The 26,989-nt window shown below is 42.4% G+C and overlaps 1 protein-coding gene across 4 annotated transcripts; it reads right to left on the bottom strand.

The window, feature by feature from the left end:
- Positions 1-8,941: 8,941 nt before the first annotated feature.
- LOC122560286 (pyruvate dehydrogenase [acetyl-transferring]-phosphatase 1, mitochondrial) lies at positions 8,942-26,956 on the bottom strand. Of its 4 annotated transcripts, none has more exons than XM_087994731.1 (3): positions 26,369-26,908; positions 21,845-21,955; positions 8,942-13,249 (listed from the first exon to the last, which is right to left on the bottom strand). In XM_087994731.1, exon 3 carries the CDS (start codon positions 13,179-13,181, stop codon positions 11,580-11,582), a length of 1,602 nt encoding a protein of 533 aa, XP_087850857.1. In that variant the 5' UTR covers positions 13,182-13,249; positions 21,845-21,955; positions 26,369-26,908; the 3' UTR covers positions 8,942-11,579. The 4 variants fall into 4 exon arrangements, 3 of the variants coding, with proteins under 3 accessions (XP_087850857.1, XP_087850858.1, XP_087850856.1); XM_087994732.1 differs by having other exon boundaries at positions 21,849-21,955; XR_015759517.1 differs by lacking the exon at positions 8,942-13,249 and adding an exon at positions 19,965-20,390 and having other exon boundaries at positions 26,369-26,956.
- Between the last annotated feature and the right edge of the window lie 33 nt (positions 26,957-26,989).

The raw sequence follows: 26,989 nt of genomic DNA, 5'->3' as shown, positions 1-26,989 counted from the left end.
ACATTTCTCATCGGCTTTCACTCAGGAAAGGGAGAATATTGTAGAGGAGAAGAATGAGGTACGAGCTATTAGACTGGAAAGGATCGAGGTTAGTTACGAACAAGTGTTATCAATTCTAGAAGGAGTGAAAGTAGACAAGTCCCCTGGGCCAGATGGGATTAACCGAGGATTCTCTGGGAGGCTAGGGTGGAGATAGGAGAGCCTTTGGCTTTGATATTTGAGTTTTCATTGTCTACAGGTTTAGTACCAGAGGACTGGAGGATTGCAAATGTGCCCTTGTTCAAGAAGGGCAGTAGAGATGACCCAGGTAATTATAGACCAGTAAGCCTTACTTCTGTTAGAAGAAAGGTTTTGGAAAGGATTATAAGAGATAAGATTTATAATCATCTAGCAAGCAACAATTTGATTTCAGATAGTTTTATGTCTCACAAACCTCTGAGTATTTTTAAGGTGGCCAAGCATGTAGATGAGGGTAGGCCAGTTGACGTGGTATACATGGACTTCAGTAAAGCCTTTGATAAGGTTCTACGTTGCAGGCTGATGGAGAAAATGCAGAGGCATGGAATTGAGGGTGATTTAGCAGTTTGGATTAGAAACTGGCTTTCTAAGAGAATGCCCTACCTACTAATATAATCAACTCAGCCACATTAGGGAGATTTAAACAATTCTTAGATAAGCACATGGCTGATGATGGGGTAGTGTAGGGGGATGAGTTGAGAATAGTTCACAGGTCAACGCAACATCAAGGGCTGAAGGGCTTGTTCTGCGGTGTATTGTTCTATGTTCTAAAGAGGTACAATGACACTATGCTATTTTAGGTATTAGGTACCGAGATACAAAATAACATTACAATTCTCAGTATAAGGTAGTAAATAAGAAATAAAATTAAAAGTTCCAAAGTAACAAGCTATGGGTCGGCAGTTGCTCTCTGCTGGGCTTTCCCCATGAAGGCTCAGTCTCTCTCCTACAGTCCCGTTCTCTTGATCCCTGTGCCTTCTTGCCATTGACTGCCATCTGAGCTCATGAGCCGCTTAGCCACAAGTTGCCAAAGTCCCACTTCAGGCCCCCAGCTGATTCACATTGCCACCAACCACCAGAGTTCTGCTTGGCCACCCTACTCGGCAAAGTCTGAACTCCCTCCAGAAAGTAAGTAGAAAGGAGAAAAAAAAATAAAAATGAGAAAAAGGTGGTTGGAATGAATGAGCTCTGACTGTGGAGCCCTACCCTGCCATTAATGGGGTAGCTTTACCAATCTTCTGGCACCAGCAGTGTTCAGAGGTATCTAAAATGATGCTTGACCTCATTTGCTCCTTTGGGATGTGGTGGGCTGCCTCATTCTTGTAGTCTACAGTCTGAAATTGATCATCTAGAATTAATCAACAACTGGTGCATGGTGTAAACATCAGTTTTTCTCAAGGACTTATTTAATGTCCAGGCTCAGCACAATTCCTTTTTATTCATTCAAGGGATGTGGATGTCAATACCTGAGCTAGCAGAATTTATTACTTATCCCTATTTGCCATTAAGAAGGTCATCACTTGAACTGCTTCAGTCCATGTGCTGTAGGTTGACCCACAATGCGTTCACGGAGCGAATTCCAGGATTTTGACCCAGTAACAGTGAAGAAATGACAGTACATTTCCAAGTCAGGACGGTGAGTGTCTTGGAGGGAAATTTTCAAATGATGGTGTTCCCGTGTATCAGCTGACCTTGTCCTTCCAGATGGTAGAGGTTATGGTTTGGAAAGTACTACCTAAGGATCCTTGGTGAATTCCTCCAGTGCATTTGTAGATGGTACACACTGCTGCATATGAATGTCAATGATGGAGAGAGTGAATGTTTGTGGATGTGCTGTCAATCGAGTGGGCAACTTTGTCCTAGATGGTGTCAAGCTTCTTGGATGTTGTTGGAGCTGTACTCATCCAGGCAAGTGGAGTGTATCCCACTATGCTCCTGCCTTGTGCCTTGTAACTGGTGGGCAGGCTCTGGGGAGTAAGGACGTGAGTTATTCACTGGAGGTTTTCTAACCATTGACCTGCTGTTGTAGACATTTATATGGTTGGTACAGGTGAGTTTCTGGTCAATGGAAACCCTCAGGATATTGGTCGTGGGGAATTCAGTGCAATGCCATTGAATGTCAATGTTTTGACCATAGTTTGATTCTTGTCGGAGATTTACCTGGCACTGTGAGATGAAAATATTACTTGCCACTTGTTATCCCAAACCTGAATGCATTTTGGATGTGGATAGCTTCAATATCTGCGGAGTCACAAATGGTGCTGTACATTTGTGAATCAGTGAACATTCCCTCATGGTGAAGCTTCATCGATGCAGTTGATGAACTCCTGCAGAGCCATCCTGGAGCTGAGATGATTGACCTCCAACAAACATCTTCCTTTGTGCCAGGTATGACTCCAAACAACACAGTTTTCTTCCTAATTTCCATTGAGTACAGTTTTGTTCGGACTCCTTGATGTCAAGGGCAGTCGCTGTCAACTTGCCTCTGGAATTCAGCTCTTTTTCTTTTGTCCATGTTTGAACCAAGGTTGTCATGAGTTGAGTGGCCCTGGTGGAACCCAAACTGGGCTTGATAACACTTATGAAGACACCTTCCATCACTTTACTGATAATCAAGAGGAAACTGACTGGACGTAATTCTCCAGATTGGACATGTCCTGCTTTTTGTGTACAGGACGTACAATTTTCCACATTGTCAGATAGGTTCCATGTTGTAGCTGTACTGGACTGGCTTGGCTAAGGAAACCACAAGTTCTGAAGAATGTCTTCAGTACGGTTGACAGAATGTTCTCAGGTCCATAGCCTTAACAGATTACTCATGAGATGAAGCTCCAGGGATGAGAAATAACTATAGTAAATGGGGCAATGGGCTAAAAAGATTTTACTGCCTCTAGGCAATCATATTTACCTTTTCATTTTATATGTCACTTAGAACATTGGTTACTAGTAGGAGGAGTAGACAATTTAGCCACCTCAAGCCTGCTTCACCAGTTAATTGTGGCTGATTTCAGTTTAGCCTCATTTCCACTTTTCGGCCTAATCTCCATAACCCTTCAGCCTATTACTAGTTAGACAGCTGTCTGTTTTCCTCAAGCTTACTCAATTTCCCAGCATTCACTGTGCTCTGGGGTATTGAATTCCCACAGATTCCTGACCGTTCAAGAGAAGTAATTTCTCCTCTGCTCTGTTCAAAATCTGTTTAGGACAGCATTAACTTACTACCTCAGAAATAAAAGCAGAAATCAAACACATATCTAAGGAATAAGAAAATCATGTGAATAAGGAAGTTGGCTGCTACAGAATTATTTTGTTCTCAATAAAGTAAGATTTTTGACACAACTAAAATATTCAATGCTTCAAAACTTTTATTTTGTTTTCTTTTGCCATGTGTTTCTGAATGATTCCACTAATTATTTTAAATTGCCAAAAGGTAGAGTTTTAAAACACATGACATGGAGGCTCAGTGAGGTATATGTCTCATGGTCTAATGCTTCATGACTTTGAACTGGAGAATTGTCCTGACTTTTCCAAATGCTGGAATTTTAGTCTGTCCTCACTCTGTAGAAGTGAGAAGTTTTGAAAGTCTCAGTCTCAAAGTGATCACTCAGATCATTATCTGAGATATGTGGCTCAGTGGTTAGCACGGCTGCCTCACAGCGCCAGGGATCCTTGCTAATACCAGCTGCCCTGTAGCCATTTAACATGTGGCAATAGCCACATCACCTTGAACTCTCTTTCCCTCAACACAGCTTTGACAATAGTGGACAATGCAACTTGCACAGAGACACAGACTTGCACACACATACATACAGTCACAGACAGAAATAGACACTGAGCCACATACACAGCCTCACACTGTGAAACACAGACACACATATACAAGCACACATGGCACTATAGATAGGTTTGGCTCATCTTGCTGAAATTATACTTAATAACCTGTCAATGAATGTTTGATTGTGTCTCCTATTTTAAAGTTCAACTCTTCAAGTCTTAAATTCCATGCTTTCAAAGGATAAAAATAAAAAAACCCTATGATCACAGTTTGGAGCTACTGTGAATAAATATATGACTGTATAAATGCATCTATAAGGCATTTTGAACTTCTATGTACTGAAGGTTGACTATGTGCAATGTTATCATATCAATACATTCCTCTCACTATAAGCTGATTATGAGTGGGATGCTCTTCGATGGGTCAGTGTAGACTCGATGGGCCATTTTATTCAAATAGCCTGTATTCCATTCAATCCATTAATGGCTGATCTTTGGCTTCAACTCTACTTTCTCTCATGCATCCGAAAATCCCCGATTCTCTTTGAGATCAAAATTTGTCTCTCTCCAGGAATTGGTGGATTGCTTACAAAGAAAGGTTGATTAGATTGGGCTTGTATCCTCTTGTGTTAAGAAGAGTAACAGGCAACTTAATTGAAACATACAAGATTCTTAGGGGTCTTGGCAGGCCCATGTGTAGAAGATGTTTCCTCTTGTGGGAGAATCTGGAACTAGTTAGTAGAGGTATGTGGGACTTTGGAGTGATCAGATTGGTCAGGATCTTATTGAATGGCTGAGCAGGCATGAGGGGTCAAGCAGCCTGCTCCTCCTTCTAACGTCATTGTTTTAGTACATAAATAGTTTCAACTATTGAGCACCACAAACCCTGAGAGTGAAGAAACTTAGCCTGATCTCAGTCTGTAATGACTGACCTGATCCAGAGACTCTCAGTTATTGACTCCCTGAGGGAGGGAAACAATCTTTGAGCATCTAATAGACAAAATATCCTACCGCGGTTGGGAAAAAAAACTGCCAAAGTTTTTCTTCAGTCCATTGAGGGCTGTTGCAACCCCAGTCCTCATGTTGAGGTGGCAAAGACTTTTGTGGTTCTTGTCTTGGGCCAAATGAAGTACTGGGGAGTCCAGTAAATTAATCTTCTCGTTGTGCGTTGCAGCTTTAATTTAAACAAACGGTTAAATAACTGAGAATATTAATTAATTCTTCTAATTCTGGTTCTAAATGCTCCAAACATCAATACAAATACAGAAAGTAATGCTAATACATAACTACTTCACCTAATGAAGTAGTTAGTAAAACTCTCTCTTAACAGGAACTGTTTAAAGAAGAAAAAGATATTTTGTTCCCCAGTGAAAGGAAAAATGCACAGATTTTATTTATTCCAATATAACTACTCCACTAGAATTCATAACAGGCAAAGGACTGGACAATGTTCTGAATGAAAACATGTTCAGTTTGTATAATCACTCCCACTCCTATCTAATCTTTTCATCCCCTTAATCATTGTAGTTGCTCTCTTCAACAATCTTTTTGGATTGAGGTTGCCAGAACTGCACAGTCCCATCAAAAGAAAGAGTGACATTTCCATAGTGTTTTTCTCAGTCACAGAGTCTCAAAGAGTAGTCACTATTGTAATGTAGGAAGCACAGCCTATTTCCATACAGCAAACTCCTACAGAAAGCAATATGATACAGACTAGATCAGGTTTTTATTTTCATAATATTGTTTGAGGAATAAATATTGGCCAGGAGACCAGGGATAGCTCTCAAATGTCTTCTTTTTCATCCATTGAAGCAGGTACATGGGCCCTCCAATTAATTTCTCACCTGAAAGATGGCACCCTACAATTCAGCACTCCTTCAGATTGGCACTGGAGTTCCTGTGCTGCTGTCCTGATTTTAGAAGGTGGCTGTATTATCTCACTTGTTCAGTTCAGTATTGCCTCATTAATACCACTCCACCATCTCATTTGCTTCCTACAATGCCAATAAGAATTGCTGCAGTATTGGGTCATAGAATTGTAAAATGATACAGACAATAAACTGAAAAATAGTAAAGAAATGGTTTAAACATAAAATACTGACAGTCTGAAAATATAATTCAAGAAGGTTGAAAATACTAAGAGAACTGGTCAGTATTTGCTCAAGTAACACACCTCATGCAGTCTGAAACCAAAGAGACCAGAGCGAGCAGAAAGGATATATAGTGGGAAGTCTAGAAAATTACCAAGAAACTAATCAATAGCGATTTAATACTGGTGATCATTTAACTCTGATGGTCACCAGGCCTCAGGCATGGGGAGATGTTGTGAAAGAGTGTCTTTTATGGTAACCTCAACCTGGGGGGGGGGGAACTGAACCCAAGCTGTTGCACCATAAACCAACAATTCAGCCAACTGAGCTAACCAACTATTTGTAGGCTATTTATGTCCTCCTCACTTATTCCCCTTCATCCAAATCATTTGTATAAATTGTAAAAAACTGAGATCCCAGCACCAACCCTTGTGGCACATCACTCATGACATTCTACCAGCCCAAACAAGACCCATTTATTCCTACTCTTTGGCTGGCTAAGAGGAAGCAATATTCTATCCATGTCAATACGTTACCTCCCATACCATGAACTTTAATTTTCTGCAGTAACTTTTGTATTGGCACCTTACCAATTGCCTTCTGGAAATCTAAGTACATCACATCCACTGAGTCCCTTTCTCTACACAAGTTATTTCTTTAAATAACTCCAATAATTGAGTTCAATTTATTTTCCCTTTGACAAAACCATGTTGCACAGCCCAATTACCTTAAACTTATCTGTTATAACTTCTTTCCCAATAGCTTTAACCTTTTCCCAAAGACAGATGTTAAGATGGCTGGCCGATATTTTTCTGCTTTCTGCCTCATTCCTTTTGTGAATAAAGGGAGTTCCATTAACTAATTTCAAATCTAAAGGATACTCCGCCAGGTCTAATGAATTTGGAAAATTAAAACCAATGCAGAAACTATCTCACTAGCTACTTCTTTAAGACCTTAGATCAAATTTATCCCCTGGACCTGGGAACTTGTCAACTCGCAGTTTCGACGGTTTACTCAGTAATGGTAGTTTTCCTGATTGCTTCTGCCTTTTCTATTCCTGATTTATAGCATTTTTCTGGGATATTACTTGAATCATCTCTAGCAAAGGCTGACACAAACTCTCTCAAATTCATCTTCCATGTTTATCCTCCATTTCTAACTTCTCTGATTAATTTTCTACAGTACTAACACTTTGTTAATTTTCTTTAAATATTTGAAGGGACTTTTCTTATCTGGTTTCCATATTTTTGGCTTAATTTCTCACATTCTAATTTCCCCATATCATTAATCTTTTGGTAATTATTTGCTGTCAAATCTCTGACCTGCCACTTACCTTTGCAATTATATGGCTTTTCTTTGAGTTTGATACGTTTACTTTTTTTACTTAATCACAGATCGCAGGTCCATCTCTTCCCAAAATGTTCTTACTAGTAGTACGGTATCTATTCTGCATTATCTGGAATATCCTAATAAATGTTTGCCATTGCATTCCTATTGATCCATCCCTTAACCTAAATTGTCAGTTCACTTTTGCTAGCTCTGCTTTCATGCCTTTGTAATTGCTCTTATTTAAATTCAAAAGAGTAGGCTTTAAGTCCAAATACACATAACCTACATAATAAAGTAACCAGATTAAAAACACAGACTGAAATAAATGAAGATGATTTATTAACTATTTTGGAGGTGTGGCTGCATGATGACAAGGATTGACACTTTAATATTGGGGGTATACGTCATTTAAAAAGAATAGGAAATGACGTCAAGGTGGAGGGGTAGCAAGTTAGTCAGGCATTTCTGTGCAATAGAAAGACAAGACCCCGGTTCAGAAGATCAGGATGTAGCATTAGTTTGGATGGAGATACGGATTGGGTAGTGAAAGAAGTAACGAGAATTGGTGGTTCTCAGGCCCCCTAACAGTAACCACAACACAGGATGAACTACGCAAATATTAATACTGAATGCATGTCATGAACTGTAATAATCAGTTACTTTTAACCCACAAATTGACTGGAAAAGTCACATTGGTAGTAGTAGTCTCAATGGAAAGTTTGTAGAGTACTTTTGAGATAGTTTCTTAGTGCAACAATTTCTAAAACCAGTCAGAGAGCAGTTTATATAAGATGTCATCTTGTGCAATATGAAAGAATTAATGAATGAATTACCTCAGTGTAAAGGCATCCTGGGATAACAGCAACCACAATGGGATAGAAATTTACATTCAGTTCAAAAAGGGTGAAGAATGGATCTACAGCTGGTATATTAAACTTCAATAAGGGCAACTAGGTAGACATGAAAGCTGAGCCAGCTGAAGTGGACTGACAGTACTGGGTCAGGGACAGATCAGTATAGAAGTAGTGGCAGACATTTAAGGGGATATTTTAGAATACTTACAATAAGTATATTCCTAAAATCACAAAAATTCTAAGGAAAAGGAGCCATCATCTATGATTAATTAGGGAAGCACCAAATTTGAATAAAAAATATACACTTGTGTTAAGGTGAGTGCTAGATCAGATGATTGGACAGAATATAAAGCATGGCAGAGAAAGATTAATCAATAGAAAGAAATTAGAGTATGATAGGAAGCTAGTTAGCAATATTAAAATGGATAGCAACAGTTACTACAGGCATATTAGAAACAAAAGGGTATGGGAAGTGGGGATCAAAACTGATGCAATTACTTTGCTTGGTGTAATTTATAGATCATCAAGTGGAAAAGATATAGAAGAGTAAATATACAAGGCATCATATGGCAGAAGGCTGTCAAGACTGAGTAATTAAATATACTCAAGGCTGAGATAGACAGAGTTTTAATCAGTACGGGAATTGAGGATGATCACATCATGTCATTGAATGACAACACAGACTCAATGGGCTGAATGGCATACTTCTGCTCCTACATCTTGTGATGTTTCAATATCCTGGCACTTCTACCACCATCTACTTAAATAACTCTAACCCATGATTTTGGACAGCAGTGTTAGAAACCAGTGTTAGCAGTGCAGGGATCTGAGGATGTTGGGTATGAACGATTATCAATAAAATACATAAACACAAAGTGCATGTAAAATTAATAAGTTATACAAGTGTAGCTGTAAAGGAAAACTCACATCATTGGATCCTTCATCCCAGTGACAGTTCAGTTCAAGGCAGTGGAGATGCCTCAGGAGAATGAATTTCAAATTAAAAGAACTATTTAAAAATAATTACAATTGATCTAAAGGAACTAAAGAAACAGATTGGAGTTCATGATTATTAAAGTACAACTTCAATTTTTTCATAAACTACAAAATCAGTGCACAATATTATAAACCCCTTGTTGTATGAAACCATTAACAATGAGTTGACAGTATCTCGCTTTTGTAATCAGAAAGTTGTTTGCAGACAGCAGGCGCTGCTCCTGGGTTTTGAGCCTGCCATTGTCATCTCCTGTGCACACATCGTTTACTTCTTCACTTGCCCCATTGCTATTCCAATTTGTCTTTCCCATTATCTATTTTGTCCTTTCGTCACTTCTGCTCTCCGTTCTTCTGCTTTCGCCCCCCACAGCTGCAAACACTTCATTGATTCCAAACTTGTTCGTAAACTGTTACATTTCTAAGACTGTCAGATCCAACCACAGGTCGGAAAATGTCATGACTTGCTGAGTGCTTTCTGTTTTGATTTCAGCTCTTTGTGAGCAGGATGTGGGCTTTGCTGGCCAGAACGGCATTTATTGCCTGTCCCTAATTGCCCTTGAAAAGGTACTGAGCCACTCCTTGTATTGCCGTAGTTCATTTAATGTTGGGATACCCACAATGTTATTAGGGAGGGTGGGTGGCACAGTGGTTCAGGTGCAGCCTTGGTGGAGCTTCCACGTTCTTCCATGTCTGCATGGGTTTCCTCCCACAGTCCAAAGATGTGTAGGTCAGGTGGATTGGCCATGCTAAATTTCCCATAGTGTCGAGGGATGTGCAGGTTAGGTGGATCAGCTACGATGGTTACAGGGACAGAATGGGATGCTCTTCACTGGGTCAAGATGGGCTAAATGGCCTCTTTCTGCACTGTATGGATTCCGAGAGTTCCAGGATTTTGATCCAGCAAATGTAAAGGAACCGCAATATAGTTCCAAGTCAGGACAATGTATGGTTTATAAAGAAATTTGCAGATGGTGGTGTTTCCATGCATCTGTTGCCTTTGTCCCCCTGGGTAGTAAAGGTCATGGATTTGGAAGGTGCTGCAGGATCAGCCTCAGTAAGTTACTGCAGTCCATCTTAAAGCTGTAAAACAGACTCTGTGGTAATGATGGAGGGAGTGAATGTTGCAGGTGGTTGATCAAGCGGGCTACTTTGTCTTGGATAGCATCAAGCTTCTTGAGTGTTTTTGGAGTAACACTCATCCAGGCAAGTAGGGAGTATTCCATCAGTCCCGACTTACATCTTGTAGATGGGACAACAGGCTTTGAAGAGTCATAAAGTTTGAGAACTCCCAGTCTCTGGCCTACTCTTGTAATTACAAGTAGAAAGACCCATGTGCCTGAAAGGATCTTCCTAATTTGTTTAGTCTCCATACTGTACAATGTTCACAGTGACTCTGGAAAAGTGCAAAATAGATTTAGTGGAATGATAGTAAAATGGAGAGATTATACCTATTAGGAAATATTGAACAGACTGGACTTCATTTCTCTAGAAGAGAGTGTGCTGAGGGTGACCTAATGGAGACCATTTGAACCTTGATGTCTGGTATTGGCTTTCTGAAAGAGAAATAGTCCCATCATCCACAGCTCAACAAATTTTTCCCTTTTAAGAATGTGTCCACTCACTTTTAAAACTTGAATCTGCTTTCAGTGCCCTTTCAGAAAGTGCATTTTTGATCATAATCACAATGTGTTCAAGAAAAAAAACTCTTCACCCTTCACTGCCAGGACATTTTTTAACCTTAAATCTATGTCTTCTAGTCACCTGTCCATCAACTATTGGGAACAGTTCCTCCATATTTTTTCTATCAAACCCCGTCATGAAAAAAGGAATCAGCATTCTGTTTCGCAAGAGGACGGAAGAAATATGATAATTGGATGGGCAATAAATCCTGACCTGGCCAGTGATGTCCACATTCCATGAATCCAAAAAAAAATAATTTTAAGTAGTTAAGGAACAATCAACTTGGGATTCACACACATCAAAGGAACTATGCCAGGAACTCTAATTTCCAATTAAGCAACAAACATTTGCATTTATACAGTACTTTAACATCTCAAAGTGCTTCACAGAAAAATTAGCCACAAAACTCAGCCTTATGTATTAGAACAGGGACAGAAAGCTTTGACAAAGTGGCAGGTTTCAAAGGGAGTTGTGCAAGAGAGAACTAAAGAGCTGGAGAGGTTTAGGATGGGAATGCCAGACAGCAAGGCTCAGGCAGCTGAAGGCAGGCTCACTCGTGGCTGAGCAATTACAACTGTGGAAGCAGAAGACGCTTTCAGGAGGAATGCAGATGGTTGAACGGTTGGAGTTTGTAACAAAGTTGAAAAAAGCCAGAGCTTTCAGCCACTCAAAACACAGTTCACTGAAGCTAATTGGGGATAAGAGGGAGATTGAAGAAGAGGCAAGTCTCAATGTGTTATTTCCTTTCCTTTCATTACATCATCATCACTGAAAATAGTTTTGTTGCCTTGTAGCACCAGCCCACAGTTTCCGATACAGGAGCAAGCTGAATGTGTTTTCAGTTGATGCTGTCTTCAGCTCTGTTGTATGCCCCAATGAGGTGAGAATTCAGCTGCACCACCACCACGGTTAGATCATCCCTGTACGTTCTGGCCATCCCCTCAGGCAAGCTCAGCATTTTCGAAAGGCGACCGTGCTCAATGTTGCCAAACTCGTTGCTGCCCAGTGCATGGCGAATCAAGTGGGTGGCGGTGTTTTGGTCTTTGAAAGCTGAGGACATGCGGGCCTTCCTCTCCAGCAGGAGGCTGTGCATCTGGCCCACTGTTACTTTGTAGCCTGCTGCAGAGATGGGCTGCTGGATGTGCAGACGGGTGAGATGCTCCCCTACAATCTGCACCACGTTCTGCCTGTGCATGATGTCCCACAAGCCGTCGGTAGCTAAAACCAGGAACTTGTCCTGAGGCCTCAGCCTGTGATAAGTGACTTCGGGTTCGGCAGTGAGGTAAGGGGGAGTGTGGTGGTTGGCTGGGTAGCTTCTGAAGAACTCGTCGCCTGTCAGCAACTCTGGTCGGCTTTCCAACACTCGCTTCTGGAGTTCCAAACTCCACTTGAACTTCACGTCTCCGAACGCCCTGAAAGGCATCAGGAGGCCCAGCAACCTGTCATGCCGCACGACCGTCTTCTCCTCTGACGCAGGATGCTCCGACCGGACCCTGTGCACCTCCTCAGGGTTCTGGGCATTGTGACTGGTGCTCAGTGTCAGGGCCGACCAGGAGCCGTCGGGGTTTTGGACGCCCAGCACTGCCCGACTATCGCCAGTATTTGCCACGTGCACGTCAGTGCCATTGATGTGTGCGACACAAGCTGTGGAGCCGGACAGAGCCACCCGAAGTGCAGTATAATTGGTGAATGGATTGCCGGCTTCGATCTGAGCTTCGAGGGAGATGTCACTGTCCAGGCGATTGAAGGCATGTTTTAAAGCAGCACTAGTATCCAGCTTCTCTTCATCTACCAGGTCAATACATTCTTGCCAGTAAGTCCTTAAACTGGTGAAGTAAAGCCTTCCTGTCTCCCTGCTGACATAGTCATTGGGATGCTTGTGCCAGTGCAAAATGGGCAACACTGGTCGCTCATTTTCGACCGCGTCTTCTATCTCGATTAAGGTCTTGCGAGGCAGCAAGGATACAGCAATGTAATACAACAATCTTTCACTGATAGCCTGAGCACAGGCACAGCCAGCGTGCCCATCGAAAACCCCCAGCAGCATCCCCCGGCTCTGTAGGCAGCTGGCTGCACTGCGCCTGTCCTCAATGGGGACATTAGAAGCTAGCTGATTACTGTCAAAGCCCAGCACGGAACTGATGTTCCTGCCGTCAAACTCTGGCACCTTGAAGCTGTACTCGTTGGTTTTCAGGATGCTGTTAATTTGTGGCAGAGTGAGCTGGTAGGGCTGAGGTTGGGCTTTGTAGCTTCTGCCATGCTGGAGCTTGCTTGGCCTCCTCTGACTACCTGAGCCAGAGTTTTTGCCAGAGTTTCCACTGCAAAGATCCTTGGATGTCCATTTCCCAAAGTGGTTGCTCAGTGCAGAGGCTGAAAGATAGATTCCTCTGGAGTTCCCAGCATGACGAATACGATCTGTGATGCCACTCACTCCCAACATTTCCTTCAATGTGGGTAATCCTGATCAAGGCTCCATTGGCTTTGTCAGTATTGTGGCAGTGACGATACCTGTATGAGGGAACATATAAACATTTAGACATAGCAGTACATTGTAAAAGTTACCAGGGTGTTGACTGTGGATAGCACTCTCTACTTCAAGACAGGAGGTCATTGTTTGAAGTCTCACTCCAGAAACATAGTTTAACCTGACAGTCCAATGGGTGTTGAGAGAGTGCCACACTATCAGAGGAGCTGTCCTTCAGAATGAGATGTTAAACTGAGGCCTCAATTTGCCCTCGTACATGATTATGAGCAATCTTAGCGTATTACTTTGAAGCAAAGTAAGGAGTCCTCCCAGTCTCCTGCCTTATACCTCAATCAAAACAGAATCATTTGGTCTTTTATATTATAGCTTGGTGGCCCCACATTCAATATTAAAGTATAGAGTGCATTTCCAAAGTCTTTGTCATTGAATCATAAAGTGAGAATGGCAGAGAAGGCCATTCCTCCCATCAAGTCTCTTACCAGCTTTCCTTAGACAATCCAGTCTGTTCTATTGCCCTGCTTTATATGGCAAGTTTATTTCCTGCGTGCCCATCTAATTTTCTTTAGAAGTCATTAATTCTCTCTGCTTCCACCACCATCACAGGCGGTGGGAGTTCAGGCTTGCTGTGTAAAAGAGTTCTTTCCTAATACTCCCTGGAATTTAGAAGAATGTGGGGAGATCAAATTGAGGTATTCGAGATGATGAAAGGTGTGGATGAATGGAGCAGATGGTTCCTCTTGTGGGGCATTCCACGCCGAGAGGTCACAGTCTTAGGATAAGGGATAGCAAATATAAAACAGAGTTGAGGAGTAACTACTTCTCCCAAAGGGTTGTGAATCTGTGGAATTTGCTACCCCCAAAGTGCAGTGGATGCTGTGAGTAAATTTAAGGAGGAGTTAAAAAGATTCTTAATTGTTAATGGGTTGAAGGGAAATGGAGAGAACTCAGGATATTGGGGCTGAGGACCATATAGAGTCATAGAGATGTACAGCATGGATATAGACCCTTCGGTCCAACCAGATGTCCTAACCTAATCCAGTCCCATTTGCCAGCACTTGGCACATATCATTCTAAACCCTTCCTATTCATATACCCATCCTGATGCCTTTTAAATGTTGTAATTGTACCAGCCTCCACAACTTCCTTTGGCAGCTCATTCCATACACGCACCACCCTCTGCATGAAAGAGTTGTCCCTTAAGTCCCTTTTAAATTTTTCCCCTCTCACCCTAAACCTATGCTCTCTAGTTCTGGACTCTCCCACCCCAGGGAAAAGACCTTGTCTATTTACCTTAATCATGTCCCTCATGATTTTATAAACCTCTGTAAAGTCACCCCTCACTGTCCAACGCTCCAGTGAAATTAGCTCCAGCCTATTCAGCCTCTCTCGATAGCTCAAATCCTCCAACCCTGGCAACATCCTTGTAAATGTTTTCTGAACCCTTTCAAGTTTAGAACACAGAACAATACAGCGCACAGTAGGCACTTCGGCCCTCTTATGTTGCGCTGACCTGTGAACTAATCTAAGCCCATCCCCCTACACAATCCCATCATCATCCATATGATTATCCAAGGATTGTTTGAATGCCCCTAATGTGACTGAGTTAACTACATTGGCAGGCAAGGCATTCCACACCCTTACCACTCTCTGAGTAAAGAACCCGCCTCTGACATCTGTCTTAAATCTATCACCCCTCATTTTGCAGAGATGCCCTGTCGTACAAGCTGATGTCATCATCCTTGGAAAAAGACTCTCACTATGCACCCTATTTAATCCTCTGATCATCTTGTATGTCTTTATAAAATCCCCTCTTAGCCTTCTTCTTTACAATGAGAACACACCCAGGTCTCTCAGCCTTTCCTCGTAAGACCTTCGCTCCAGACCAGGCAATATCCTGGTACGTCTCTGCACCCTTTCCAATGCTTCCACATCCTTCCTGTAATGGGGCGACCAGAACTGTACACAATATTCCAAATGCGGCTGCACTAGCGTTTTGTACAATTCTGACATGACATCACGGCTCCAGAACTCAATCCCTCTACCAATGAAACCTAACACACCGTATGCCTTCTTAACAGCACTATCAACCAGGGTGGCAACTTTCAGGGTTCTATGTACATGGACTCCAAGATCCCTCTGCACATCCACACTACCAAGGATCTTTCCATTGACCCAATATTCTGCCTTCCTGCTATTCTTCCCAAAGTGAATCACCTCATGTTTAGCTGCATTGAACTCCATTTGCCACCTCTCAGCCCAATTCTGCAGTTTATCCAAGTCCTCCTGCAAACTGCAACATTCTTCCACACTGTCCACCACTCCACCAACTTTAGTGTCATCTGCAAACTTACTAACCCATCCACCTATGCCTGCATCCAAGTCATTTATAAAAATGACAAACAGTAGTGGTCTCAAAACAAATCCTTGTGACACACCACTAGTAACTAGACTCCAGGCTGAATATTTTCCATCAAACTTCTTACAGAAAGCCAGTTTCTAATCCAAACTGCTAAATCACCTCAATTCCAAGCCTTTGCATTTTCTCCAAACGCCTACCATGTGGAACCTTACCAAAGGCTTTACTGAAGGCTATGTACACCACATCAACTGCCCCACCCTCATCAATATGCTTGGTCACCTTCTCAAAAAACTCAGAGGTTTGTGTGATACGACCTGCCCTTGACAAAACCATGTTGACTATCTGCAATCAAATTGTTTTTTGCTAGATTATTATAAATCCCATCTCTTATAATCCTTTCCAAAACTTTTCCTACAACAGACGTAAGGCTCACTGGTCTATAATTACCTGGGTCATCTCTACTGCCCTTCTTGAATAAGGGCACAACATTTGCAATCCTCCAGTCCTTAGGTACTAAACCTGTAGACAATAACAACTCAAAGATCAAGGCCAAAGGCTCCACCATCTCCTCCCTAGTTTCCCAGAGAATCCTCAGATAAATCCCAGCCAGCCCAGGGGACTTATCTACTTTCACTCCTTCTAGAATTGATAACAAAGTTTGTGAGAAGATTTGTAGCTCGGGCGCTCGTTGCTGTGGTTCTGTTCGCCGAGCTGGAAGTTTTTGTTGCAAACGTTTCGTCCCCTGTCTAGGTGACATCCTCAGTGCTTGGGAGCCTCCTGTGAAGCGCTTCTGTGGTGTTTCCTCCGGCATTTATAGTGGCCTGTCCCTGCCGCTTCCGGTTGTCAGTTTCAGCTGTCCGCTGTAGTGGCCGGTATATTGGGTCCAGGTCTATGTGTTTGTTGATGGAATTTGTGGATGAGTGCCATGCTTCTAGGAATTCCCTGGCTGTTCTTTGTTTCGCTTGCCCTATAATGGTAGTGTTGTCCCAGTCAAATTCATGTTGCTTGTCGTCTGCATGTGTGGCTACTAGGGATAGCTGGTTGTGTCGTTTTGTGGCTAGTTGATGTTCGTGGATACGGATCGTTAGCTGTCTTCCTGTTTGTCCTATATAGTGTTTTGTGCAGTCCTTGCATGGGATTTTGTACACTACATTAGTTTTGCTCATGCTGGGTATCGGGTCCTTCGTCCTGGTGAGTTGTTGTCTGAGTGTGGCTGTTGGTTTGTGTGCTGTTATAAGTCCTAGTGGTCGCAGTAGTCTGGCTGTCTTTTCGGTATACATCAAGAACATCTCTGAAATGATAGCCAGACTACTGCGACCACTGTCCTTTTTAAATTCCTGCCTAACTCCCTGTAATCTCCCTTCAGAATCTCAACCTTTCCCCTTCCTATTTCGTTGGTTCCAATGTGGACAATGACCTGTTGCTGGGGGGGGGGGGGTGGGACCCAGGGAGATAGTGAGGAAAGAGAACAATCTGAGACTGGTACAGTTGAGAACAGAAATGAGTCAAACAGTCAGGGACAATGTAGGACTAATAAAGTAAACTGCATTTATTTCAATGCAAGGGGCCCAATAGGGAAGGCAGGTGAACTCAAGGCATGGTGAGGAACATGGGACTGGGATATCATAGCAATTACAGAAACATGGCTCAGGGATGGGCAGGACAGGCAGCTCAATGTTCCAGGATACAAATGCTACAGGAAGGATAGAAAGGGAGGCAAGAGTGGAGGGGAGTGGCATTTTTGATAAGGGATAGCATTATAGCTGTGCTGAGGGAGGATATTCCCGGAAATACATCCAGGGAAGTTATTGGGGTGGAACTGAGAAACAAGAAAGGGATGATAACCTTATTGGGATTGTATTATAGACACCCTAATAGTCAGAGGGAAATTGCGAAACAAACTTGTAAGGAGATCTCAGCTATCTGTAAGGATAGTAGGGTGGTTATGGTAGGGGATTTTAACTTTCCAAACATAGACTGGGACTGCCATAGTGTTAAGGGTTTAGATGGAGAGGAATTTGTTAAGTGTGTACAAGACAACTTTCTGATTCAGTATGTGGATGTACCTTCTAGAGAAGGTGCAAAACTTGACCCACTCTTGGAAAATAAGGCAGGGCAGGTGACTGAGGTGTCAGTGGGGGAGCACTTTGGGGCCAGCGACCATAATTCTATTAGATTTAAAATAATAATGGAAAATGATAGACCAGATCTAACAGTTGAAGTTCTAAATTGGCAAATTTTGATAGTAAAGAACTTTCGAAAGTTGACTGGGGGCAGATGTTCGCAGGTAAAGGGACGGCTGGAAAATGGGAAGCCTTCAGAAATGAGATAAAGAGAATCCAGAGAAAGTCTATTCCTGTCAGGGTGAAAGGAAAGGCTGGTAGGTATAGGGAATGCTGGATGACTAAAGAAATTGAGGGTTTGGTTAAGAAAAAGAAGAAAGCATATGTCAGTATAGACAGGGTGGATCGAGTGAATCCTTAGAAGAGTATAAAGGAAGAAGGAGTATACTTAAGAGGGAAATCAGGAAGGCAAAAAGGGGACATGAGATAGCTTTGGCAAATAGATTTAAGAGAATCCAAAGAGTTTTCACAAATACGTTAAGGACAAAAGGGTAACTGGGGAGAAAATTGGACCCCTCAAAGATCAGAAAGGCAGCCTTTGTGTGGAGCTGCAGAAACGGGGAGATACTAAATGAGTATTTTGCATCAGTATTTACCGTGAAAAAGGATATGGAAGATATAGACTGTAGGGAAATAGATGGTGACATCTTAAAGAATGTCCATATTACAGAGGATGAAGTGCTGGATGTCTTGAAATGCATAAAGGTAGATAAATCCCCAGGACCTGATCAGGTGTACTCAAGAATTCTGTGGGAAGCTAGGGAAGTGATTGCTGGGTCTCTTGCTGAGATATTTGTATCATCGATAGTCACAGGTGAGGTGCCGGAAGACTGAAGGTTGGCTATCGTGGTGCTACTGTTTAAGAAGAGCAGTAAAGACAAGCCAGGGATTTATAGACCAGTGAGCCTGACGTCGGTGGTGGGCAAGTTGTTGGAGGGAATCCTGAGGGACAAGATGTACATGTATTTGGAAAGGCAAAGATTGATTAGGGATCGATTGTGCGTGGGAAATCATGTCTCACAAACTTGATTGAGTTTTTTGAGGAAGTAACAAAGAGGATTGATGAGAGCAGAGTGGTAGATGTGATCTATATGGACTTCAGTAAGTCGTTCCACAAGGTTCCCCATGGGAGACTGATTAGTAAGGTTAGATCTCACGGAATACAGGGAGAACTAGCAATTTGGATACGGAACTGGCTCAAAGTTAGGAGACAGAGGGTGGTGGTGAAGGGTTGTTTTTCAGACTGGAGGCCTGTGACCAGTGGAGTGCCACAAGGATCGGTGCTGGGTCCTCTACTTTTTGTCATTTACATAAATGATTTGTATGTGAGCATAAGAAGTACAGTTAGTAAGTTTGCAGATGACACGAAAATTGAAGGTGTAGTTGTCAGCGAAGAGGGGTACCTCAGATTACAACAGGATTTGGACCAGATGGACCAATGGGCTGAGAAGTGGCAGATGAAGTTTAATTCAGATAAATGTGAGGTGCTGTATTTTGGGAAAGCAAATCTTTGCAGGACTTATACACTTAATGGTAAGGTCCTAGGGAGTGTTGCTGAACAAAAGACCTTGGAGTGCAGGTTCATAGCTCCTTGAAAATGGAGTCACAGGTAGATAGGAAGTGAAGAAGGCGTTTGGTATGCTTTCCTTTATTGGTCAGAGTATTGAGTACAGGAGTTGGGAAGTCATGTTGCAGCTGTACAGCCATTGGTTAGACCACTGTTGGAATATTGCATGCAATTTTGGTCTCCTTCCTATCTGAAAGATGTTGTGAAACTTGAAAGGGTTCAGAAAAGATTTACAAGGATGTTGCTAGGGTTGGAGGATTTGAGCTATAGGGAGAGGCTGAACAGGCTGGGGCTGTTTTCCCTGGAGTGTCGGAGGCTGAGGGGTGACTTTATAGAGGTTTACAAAATTATGAGGGGCATGGATAGGATAAATAGACAAAGTCTTTTCCCTGGGGTTGGGGAGTCCAGAACTAGAGGGCATAGGTTTAGGATGAGAGGGGAAAGATATAAAAGAGACCTAAAGGGCAACTTTTTCATGCAGAGGATGGTACGTGTATGGAATGAGCTGCCAGAGGATGTAGTGGAGGCTGGTACAATTGCAACATTTAAGAGGCATTTGAGTGGGTATATGAATAGGAAGGGTTTGGAGGGATATGGGCCAGGTGCTGGCAGGTGGGACTAGATTGGGTTGGGATATCTGGTCAGCATGGATGGGTTGGACCGAAGGGTCTGTTTCCATGTTGCACATCTCTATGACTCTATATCCCATACGAATAGTGAGGACCCCCTGTATTAAAGTAAAAGTCGCCCTGGCACTGATAAGTGGGAACTGTCTACCATTATTCAGTCTGAAAAATAACCACTAAGCATGACCTGAAGTGATGAAAGGTTAGAGTCCTGAAACATTAATTCCACCTTTCTCTCTCACTGATGCAACCTGACCAGCTGAGTATTTCCAGAACTTTATTTCTTTTAGATTTCAGACATCCAGTATCTGCAATACTTGGTGTTTTTTGTCATACTTTATAAAAGTCTAAGCTGGAACTGATTTTCCTATTTGATGAACTTTGATTTTGTCAATCAACCTTTTATGTAGAAACCAAAAGAACTGCGAATGCTGTAAATCAGAAATAAAAACAGAAGTTCCTGGGGAAGCTCAGTAAATCTGGCAACATCTGTAAAAAGAAATCAGAGTTAACATTTCGAGTCCAATGACCCTTCCTCAGTTCTGTTAAAGGTTTCCTTATATTCTACTTAGATAATACCCATCACATCCTTTTATCAACCTTCATTGTTTCTTTATTAAGATATTAAGAGCCATAGACAATAGACAAAGGGTGCAGGAGTAGGCCATTTGGCCTTTCGAGCCACACTACCATTCATTATGATCATGGCTGATCATCCACAATCAGTATCCTGTTCCTGCCGTATCCCCATAACCCTTGATTCCATTATCTTTGGGAGTTCTATCCATCTCCTTCTTGAAAGTATCCAGGGACTTGGCCTCCACAGCCTTCTGGGGCAGAGCATTCCATATATCCACCACTCCCTGGGTGAAGAAGTTTCTCCTCAACTTTGTTCTAAATTGCCTACCCCTTATTTTTAAACTGTGTCCTCTGGTTCTGGACTCACCCATCAGTGGAAACATGCTTCCTGCCTCCAGAGTGTCCAATCCTTTAATAATCTTATATGTCTCCATCAGATCCCCTCTCATCCTTCTAAACCCAACTGTATACAAGCTCATTCGCTCCAATCTTTCAACACATGATAATCCCGCCATTCCAGGAATTGACCTCGTGAACCTACGCTGCACTCCCCCAATAGCCAGAATGTCCTTCCTCAAATTTGGAGACCAAAACTACACACAATACTCAAGGTGTGGTCTCACCAGGGCCCTGTACAGCTGCAGAAGGACCTCTCTGCTCCTATACTCAATTCCTCTTGTTATGAAGGCCAGCATGCTATTAGCTTTCTTCACTGCCTGCTGTATCTGCATGCTTGCTTTGATAGAGTTACACAGTGCGGCAACAGATCCTTAGGTCCAACTCATCACAGGTTTCCTAAACTGAACTGGTCGCATTTGCCCGTGTTTTGCCCATATCCCTGGAGACTTTTCTTATCATCTGCCTGCCCAAATTTCTTTTAAGTCTTGTAATTGTACTTACCTCTACCATGCCTTCTGGCGGCTTGATCCACATGTGCACCATACTCTGTGTGAGAAGAAATGCCCCTCAGGTACCTTTCAAATCTTTCCCCTTTCATCCAAATTGTTAAAATAAATGATGAATAACAGTGGACCCAGCACTAATTGTTGCAGCACACCACTGGTCACAGGCCTGCAGTCTGATTAACTACCCTCTACCACCACCTTTTGTCTCCTACCGTAAAGCGAGTTTTGTAACCAGTTGGCTAGATCTCGCTGGATCTCATGGAACCTTGCTAACATCCATGTAGGCAATATCTATAGCTCTGCCTTCATCTATCTTTTTGGTCACCGCTTCAAAAAACTCAATCAAGTTTGAGAGACACAACTTTGTACACAAAAAGCTAAACTAACTATCCCTAATCAGTCTTTGCCTTTCCAAATGTACGTAGATCCTGTTTCTCAGAATCCCCTCCAATAACTTACCTACCGCTGACATCAGGCTGATCGGTCTGTACTTCCCTGGCTTTTCCTTGCATCCTTGCTTTAATGTTGCCACATTAGCCATTCTCCAGTCTTCCAACACCTCACCTGTGGCTGTCAACAAGACAAATATCTCTGCTCAGGGCACTGCAATTTCTTCCCAAGGTTCCCATAATATCCTGCGACAAACTTTATCAGGTTCCGGGGACTTATCTACTTTTATGAGTTTTAAGACCTCCAGCATCAGTAATGTGGACTCTTTTCATGACATTGGAAAAAAACAGCTGGTCAGGCAACATCCGAGCAGCAGGAGAGTTGATGTTTCGACCATAAGCTCTTCATCCTGATTATTTCTACATCAAGATGAAGAGCTTTTGCTCGAAACATTGACTCTCCTGTTCCTCGGATGCTGCCTGACCAGCTGTACTTTTCCAGCACCACCCTTTTTGATTCTGATCTCCAGCATCTGCAGTCCTCACTTTCTCCTCGTTTCATGACATCACAACTTGTTTCTCCAAGTTCTCTAACTTCCATGTCTTTCTCCATAGTTCTTTGGAGATTTTGATTTTGCACCAAGACACAGAAATTAAAATCAAAGTGAACTACCTGGCACTTAACCACCTTAAAGTGTCTGAGAAGTAAGATCTTGAACCAATTATTTTTCTCAGCCTGACATCTGATTAGATTATATTACTTAAAGTGTGGAAACAGGCCCTTTGGCCCAACAAGTCCACACTGACTCGCTGAAGCGCAACCCACCCAGACCCATTCCCCTACATTTTCCCCTGCAGCTAACACTATGGGCAATTTAGCATGGCCAATTCACCTGACCTGCACATTTTTGGACTATGGGAGGAAACCGGAGCACCCGGAGGAAACCCACGCAGATGACTGATAGTCATTGAATTAAATTTAATTTAAATCTCATGAAAACCATTGAGACACAGGTTGAATCTCAGACAGATGTATTTCTACAGGCAGGACTTTTCTCCTGGGGGTAGGGAGTGCCTGGTACCTGGATTCAAGTGTTTTCTACGACTGATCAAACCTACTACAATTAGACCAATTCCTCAAATAGGAATATAACATTAAAGTTAGAACAGAACCAGCGTTATTTCCAATAAACTAATCAAGACATAGTGAAATAAAGAAGAAAGAAAAGACTTTGCATTTATAAATTCATCTTGTTCAGGTATGTTACAGTACACCTTTGGTGTAGTGGAATCTGAACCCAGGCCTCCTGGCTCAGATTTAGGGACACTACAAAGTCAATGTGTCTGCTTCATTCACTCTCTGGATAATTGGACTGAAGCACATTTTATCATGTTCGTGAATGGATGCAGTGGTTCAAGACTTGCATTTATATAGTGCTTTTCATGTAATTTCAAAGTACCTTCCAGCCAATTTACACAAATAAACTCCCATGAACAAGGTGATCGCAACCAAATAATGTTTCTGAGATGTTGATTAAGGGATAAATATTAGTCAGAGTTCTGGGGTGAACACGTCTGCTTCTTTTAAAAACTAATGCTGTGGATTTTTTTATATCCACTCAAGTGGACAAGTAAGTCCTTAGTTCAACATCTTGACTGAGAAACAGCATCTCACTTTGTCAGTTCTGTACTGGAGTATCAGCCTAGATCTTTGTGCTCAAGCCTGGAGTGGGGCTTAAACCCAGATTGTTTGGACTCAGAGACAGAAAAGTTAACCACTGTTCCACAGCTGACACTACACAAAAAGCAGCTGGAGAGAATTTTAAACAGCCAACATAGACAGAATGAATCAAATGGTTTCTTTCTGTGCTCTAGGATTCTGTGAAATTTGAAAAGAAATCTTGTTGCTTTTAAATACTGAAGCAAAAAATCCAAACGTAAGTTATGTGTCATAGTAACTTTGCTAATCAGTCCAATATCCCAGCAAACAAGGTCAACTAATCAGTTTTCACTGCTGAAATTACATAATTGACCAGCTTTGGAAAAACTCTTACTTGTTTTCTGTGAACCACCAAATAATCCACAATAGATTCGCACAGAAGAAGAACTGTTCAACAAAAATCATATGAATTCTGGGTCAGTCAAATACCCAGCCTGTCACTAAACTGACTAGGTGTTATCCTGTCTGGAGACTGGAGATCAGGGAAAGATTTATCTGGTTTAATCTATCTGCTTCACTCACTCTCTGCATTGTCAAACTGAAACATTCTATCATGTTATGAAATGGATGCAGCGGTTCAAAAAGGCAACTCACTACAACCTTCTCAAAGGTAACTAGGGATGGGCAATAAATGCTGGCCCAGCCAGAGATGCACGTGTGCTGTGAATGAATACAAAAGAAAGCAGCAATTTATTGAAGTTTTAAACAGGGTTAAATAACAGCTGCACATCTTGCCCTTTTCTTTGATTTTATGAAAAGGAATAGGTTATTCTGCCCTTCAAACCTATTGCAGCATTCATTAAATCATAGCTAATATGCATCTTAGCTCCATCTATGAGTTTTGGTTCTGCAAACTGTAAGGAAAGGGTTAACAGACTGCTATACATTTATAGCAGTGATGGTTATGTACAAACTGCATAGGTGCAGTTGATGTTTGTTATCTGCAGTAATACTGCTGAATTAAATAAAACAATTTGAATTGAATAGAACTGTTCATTGCCACAAAACTGGGTGAAACTAGCATAGCTGAAAATGTGTTGCTGGAAAAGCGCAGCAGGTCAGGCAGCATCCAAGGAACAGGAGAATCGACATTTCGGGCATAAGCCCTTCTTCAGGAAGAAGTTTAAACAGAAGTTCCTGAAGAAGGGCTTATGCCCGAAACGTCGATTCTCCTGTTCCCTGGATGCTGCCTGACCTGCTGCACTTTTCCAGCAACACATTTTCAGCTCTGATCGCCAGCATCTGCAGTCCTCACTTTTTCCTTGAAACTAGCATAGGTAGATTGAAAACAGACAGGCAATTACAGCAGAAAAGAACAGAAATTGCTGTAAAAACTCAGCAGGTCTGGCAATATCCGTGGAGAAAAAGCAGAGTTAACGTTTCGGGTCTAGTGAATTCTGAAGAAACTTTGAGTTCTGAAGAAGGGTCGCTGGACACAAAACATTAACTCTGTTTTCTCTCCACAGATGCTGCCAGACCTGCTGAGTTTGTATAGTAATTTCAGTTTTTGCTTCTGATTTCCAGCATCAGCAGTTCTTTTGACTTTTTGGCAATTACAGCAGATCTGAAAGAAGATCTCTTCCTAACAACACTATGGGTATATTGTTACAAATGAATTCTAATGGTTCAAGATAGTGGACCACCACCACTGACTTGAGCGTAATTACGGATGAGGAACCAATGTGCATTTGTTGAGCAGGAATCAAGAAAAGACAGAAGACAAGCATCAATGGGAACAGTCATACCTGATTCAAACAGGGAAATCAAAGTCAAGGATCATTCTTAAGTGGCCAAATCACATCAGATTGACCATCTGAAGGGGTAGCTGATTGAGTTAATTGAAACCATTTTGTTTATATTTCACAGAATCCCTACAATGTGGAAACAGGCCCTTCAGCCCAACAAGTCCACACCAACCCTCCAAAGAGTAACCATACCAGGCCCATTCCCCTACTACTCCACATTTTACCCCTGACTAATGCACCTAACCTACACATCCCCGAACACAATAGGCAATTTAGCACAGCCAATCCATCTAACCTTCACATCTTTGGATTGTGGGAGGAAACCGGAGCACCCGGAGGAAACCCACGCTGACATGGGGAGAATTTGTCAATAAAAGATGTTGAATTTAGTAGGAGACACACCAATTGTAATTCTTGGTCTCAAAGCCTAAGATAAATGGGAAAATAAAATGCTTAGAGACCCTTAACACCCTTGCCAAACAGAAGTCTGCTAATCTCCATTGCTTTGAGATTTTCAAGTGGCCACCAATCACAAGAGCTTCCTGAAAACAGCAATTGATTCGTGTTTTATTGTTTAACAACAGCCGTGCCACAAAATTTCCGAATGCAAAGGGAAAGTACTACCAATACTGAAAATCTGAAATAAGAACTGAAAGTGCACAGCAATGTCAGACACTACCTGAGGGAAAAGGTGCAAGGTTAACATTAACAGAAGAGTCCAGCATTTTATGGTTTTGCAGATTGGTGGCAACATTGTGGGTTGAATTCCCATACTGGTTGAAGTCACAATGAAAGACTCTCCTTCTCAACCTGCCCCATCAGGCTAGACTATCACCAGTCCTCTCTCTCTCTCTTTAATGGTCTGGTAACACTATGGCGACTTTACCTTTGGAATAATAATTAAATGACACTGCAATATAATAAAACAAAGAATTGCGGATGTTGGAGACCTGAAGCTTAAAAAAAAAGTAATCTACAGAAGAAATTCAGCAGATCCTTGCAGTATCTGTGAAGAGTGTTAACGTTTCCAGTGACCCTTCCTCTTCAGACATTGCAGAACAGACAGTACAAGTCTGTCCTGAGAGATCATGGCCTGTGCCCACAGCCTGCAATTTCATATTTAACTCACCCAACTCGTCGAAGGATCTGCATCCAGCGGAATTCAGCTGTTGTGCCACCCCTCCTCTCTTAGAGACCTCCACTCCACACAAACTGGTGCAACAGGTTGGAGCGCTCACGCCCTGTATCTGACCCGGCCAGCAACTCGGGAGGAGGGGGCGGGTACGTCAGGCTAGGCTGATGGACAGGCACACCGGCCAATCGTCGCTGGAAAAGCGGAGGTGTGTCCGGCGTTGATCGTGATGGACTGTCGCACTGGCCAATAGACGCTGGATCGCGATGGACTGTCGCACTGGCCAATAGACGCTGGAAAAGGGGGTGTGATCATGACGGACAGATGTAATGACGGATCGGCACTGGGAAAGAGGAGGTGTTCTTGATCGACAGTCACACTGGCCAATAGACGCTGAAGAAGGGGCGTGTCTGGTGGTGATTTTGATAGATAGGTACACTAACCAATCGACACTGGAAAAGGGGAGGGTGTCCGGCAGTGATCCTGATGGACAGGAGCATTGACCAATCGCAGCTGAAATGGAGGAGGCGTGTATGTGACTGTCATGTGGACAGACCAATTACAATAGACGCAGCTCGTTGAGCTGCCGTTACGCCAGACCAAAGTCGAATCCTGCAT

This window comes from Chiloscyllium plagiosum, unplaced genomic scaffold (genome assembly GCF_037043375.1).
Source record: "Chiloscyllium plagiosum isolate Xiang-an unplaced genomic scaffold, Cpla_swu_hap1 HiC_scaffold_15, whole genome shotgun sequence".
Taxonomy (NCBI): Eukaryota; Metazoa; Chordata; class Chondrichthyes; order Orectolobiformes; family Hemiscylliidae; genus Chiloscyllium; species Chiloscyllium plagiosum.
This window is presented reverse-complemented; position numbering and strand designations above follow the sequence as displayed.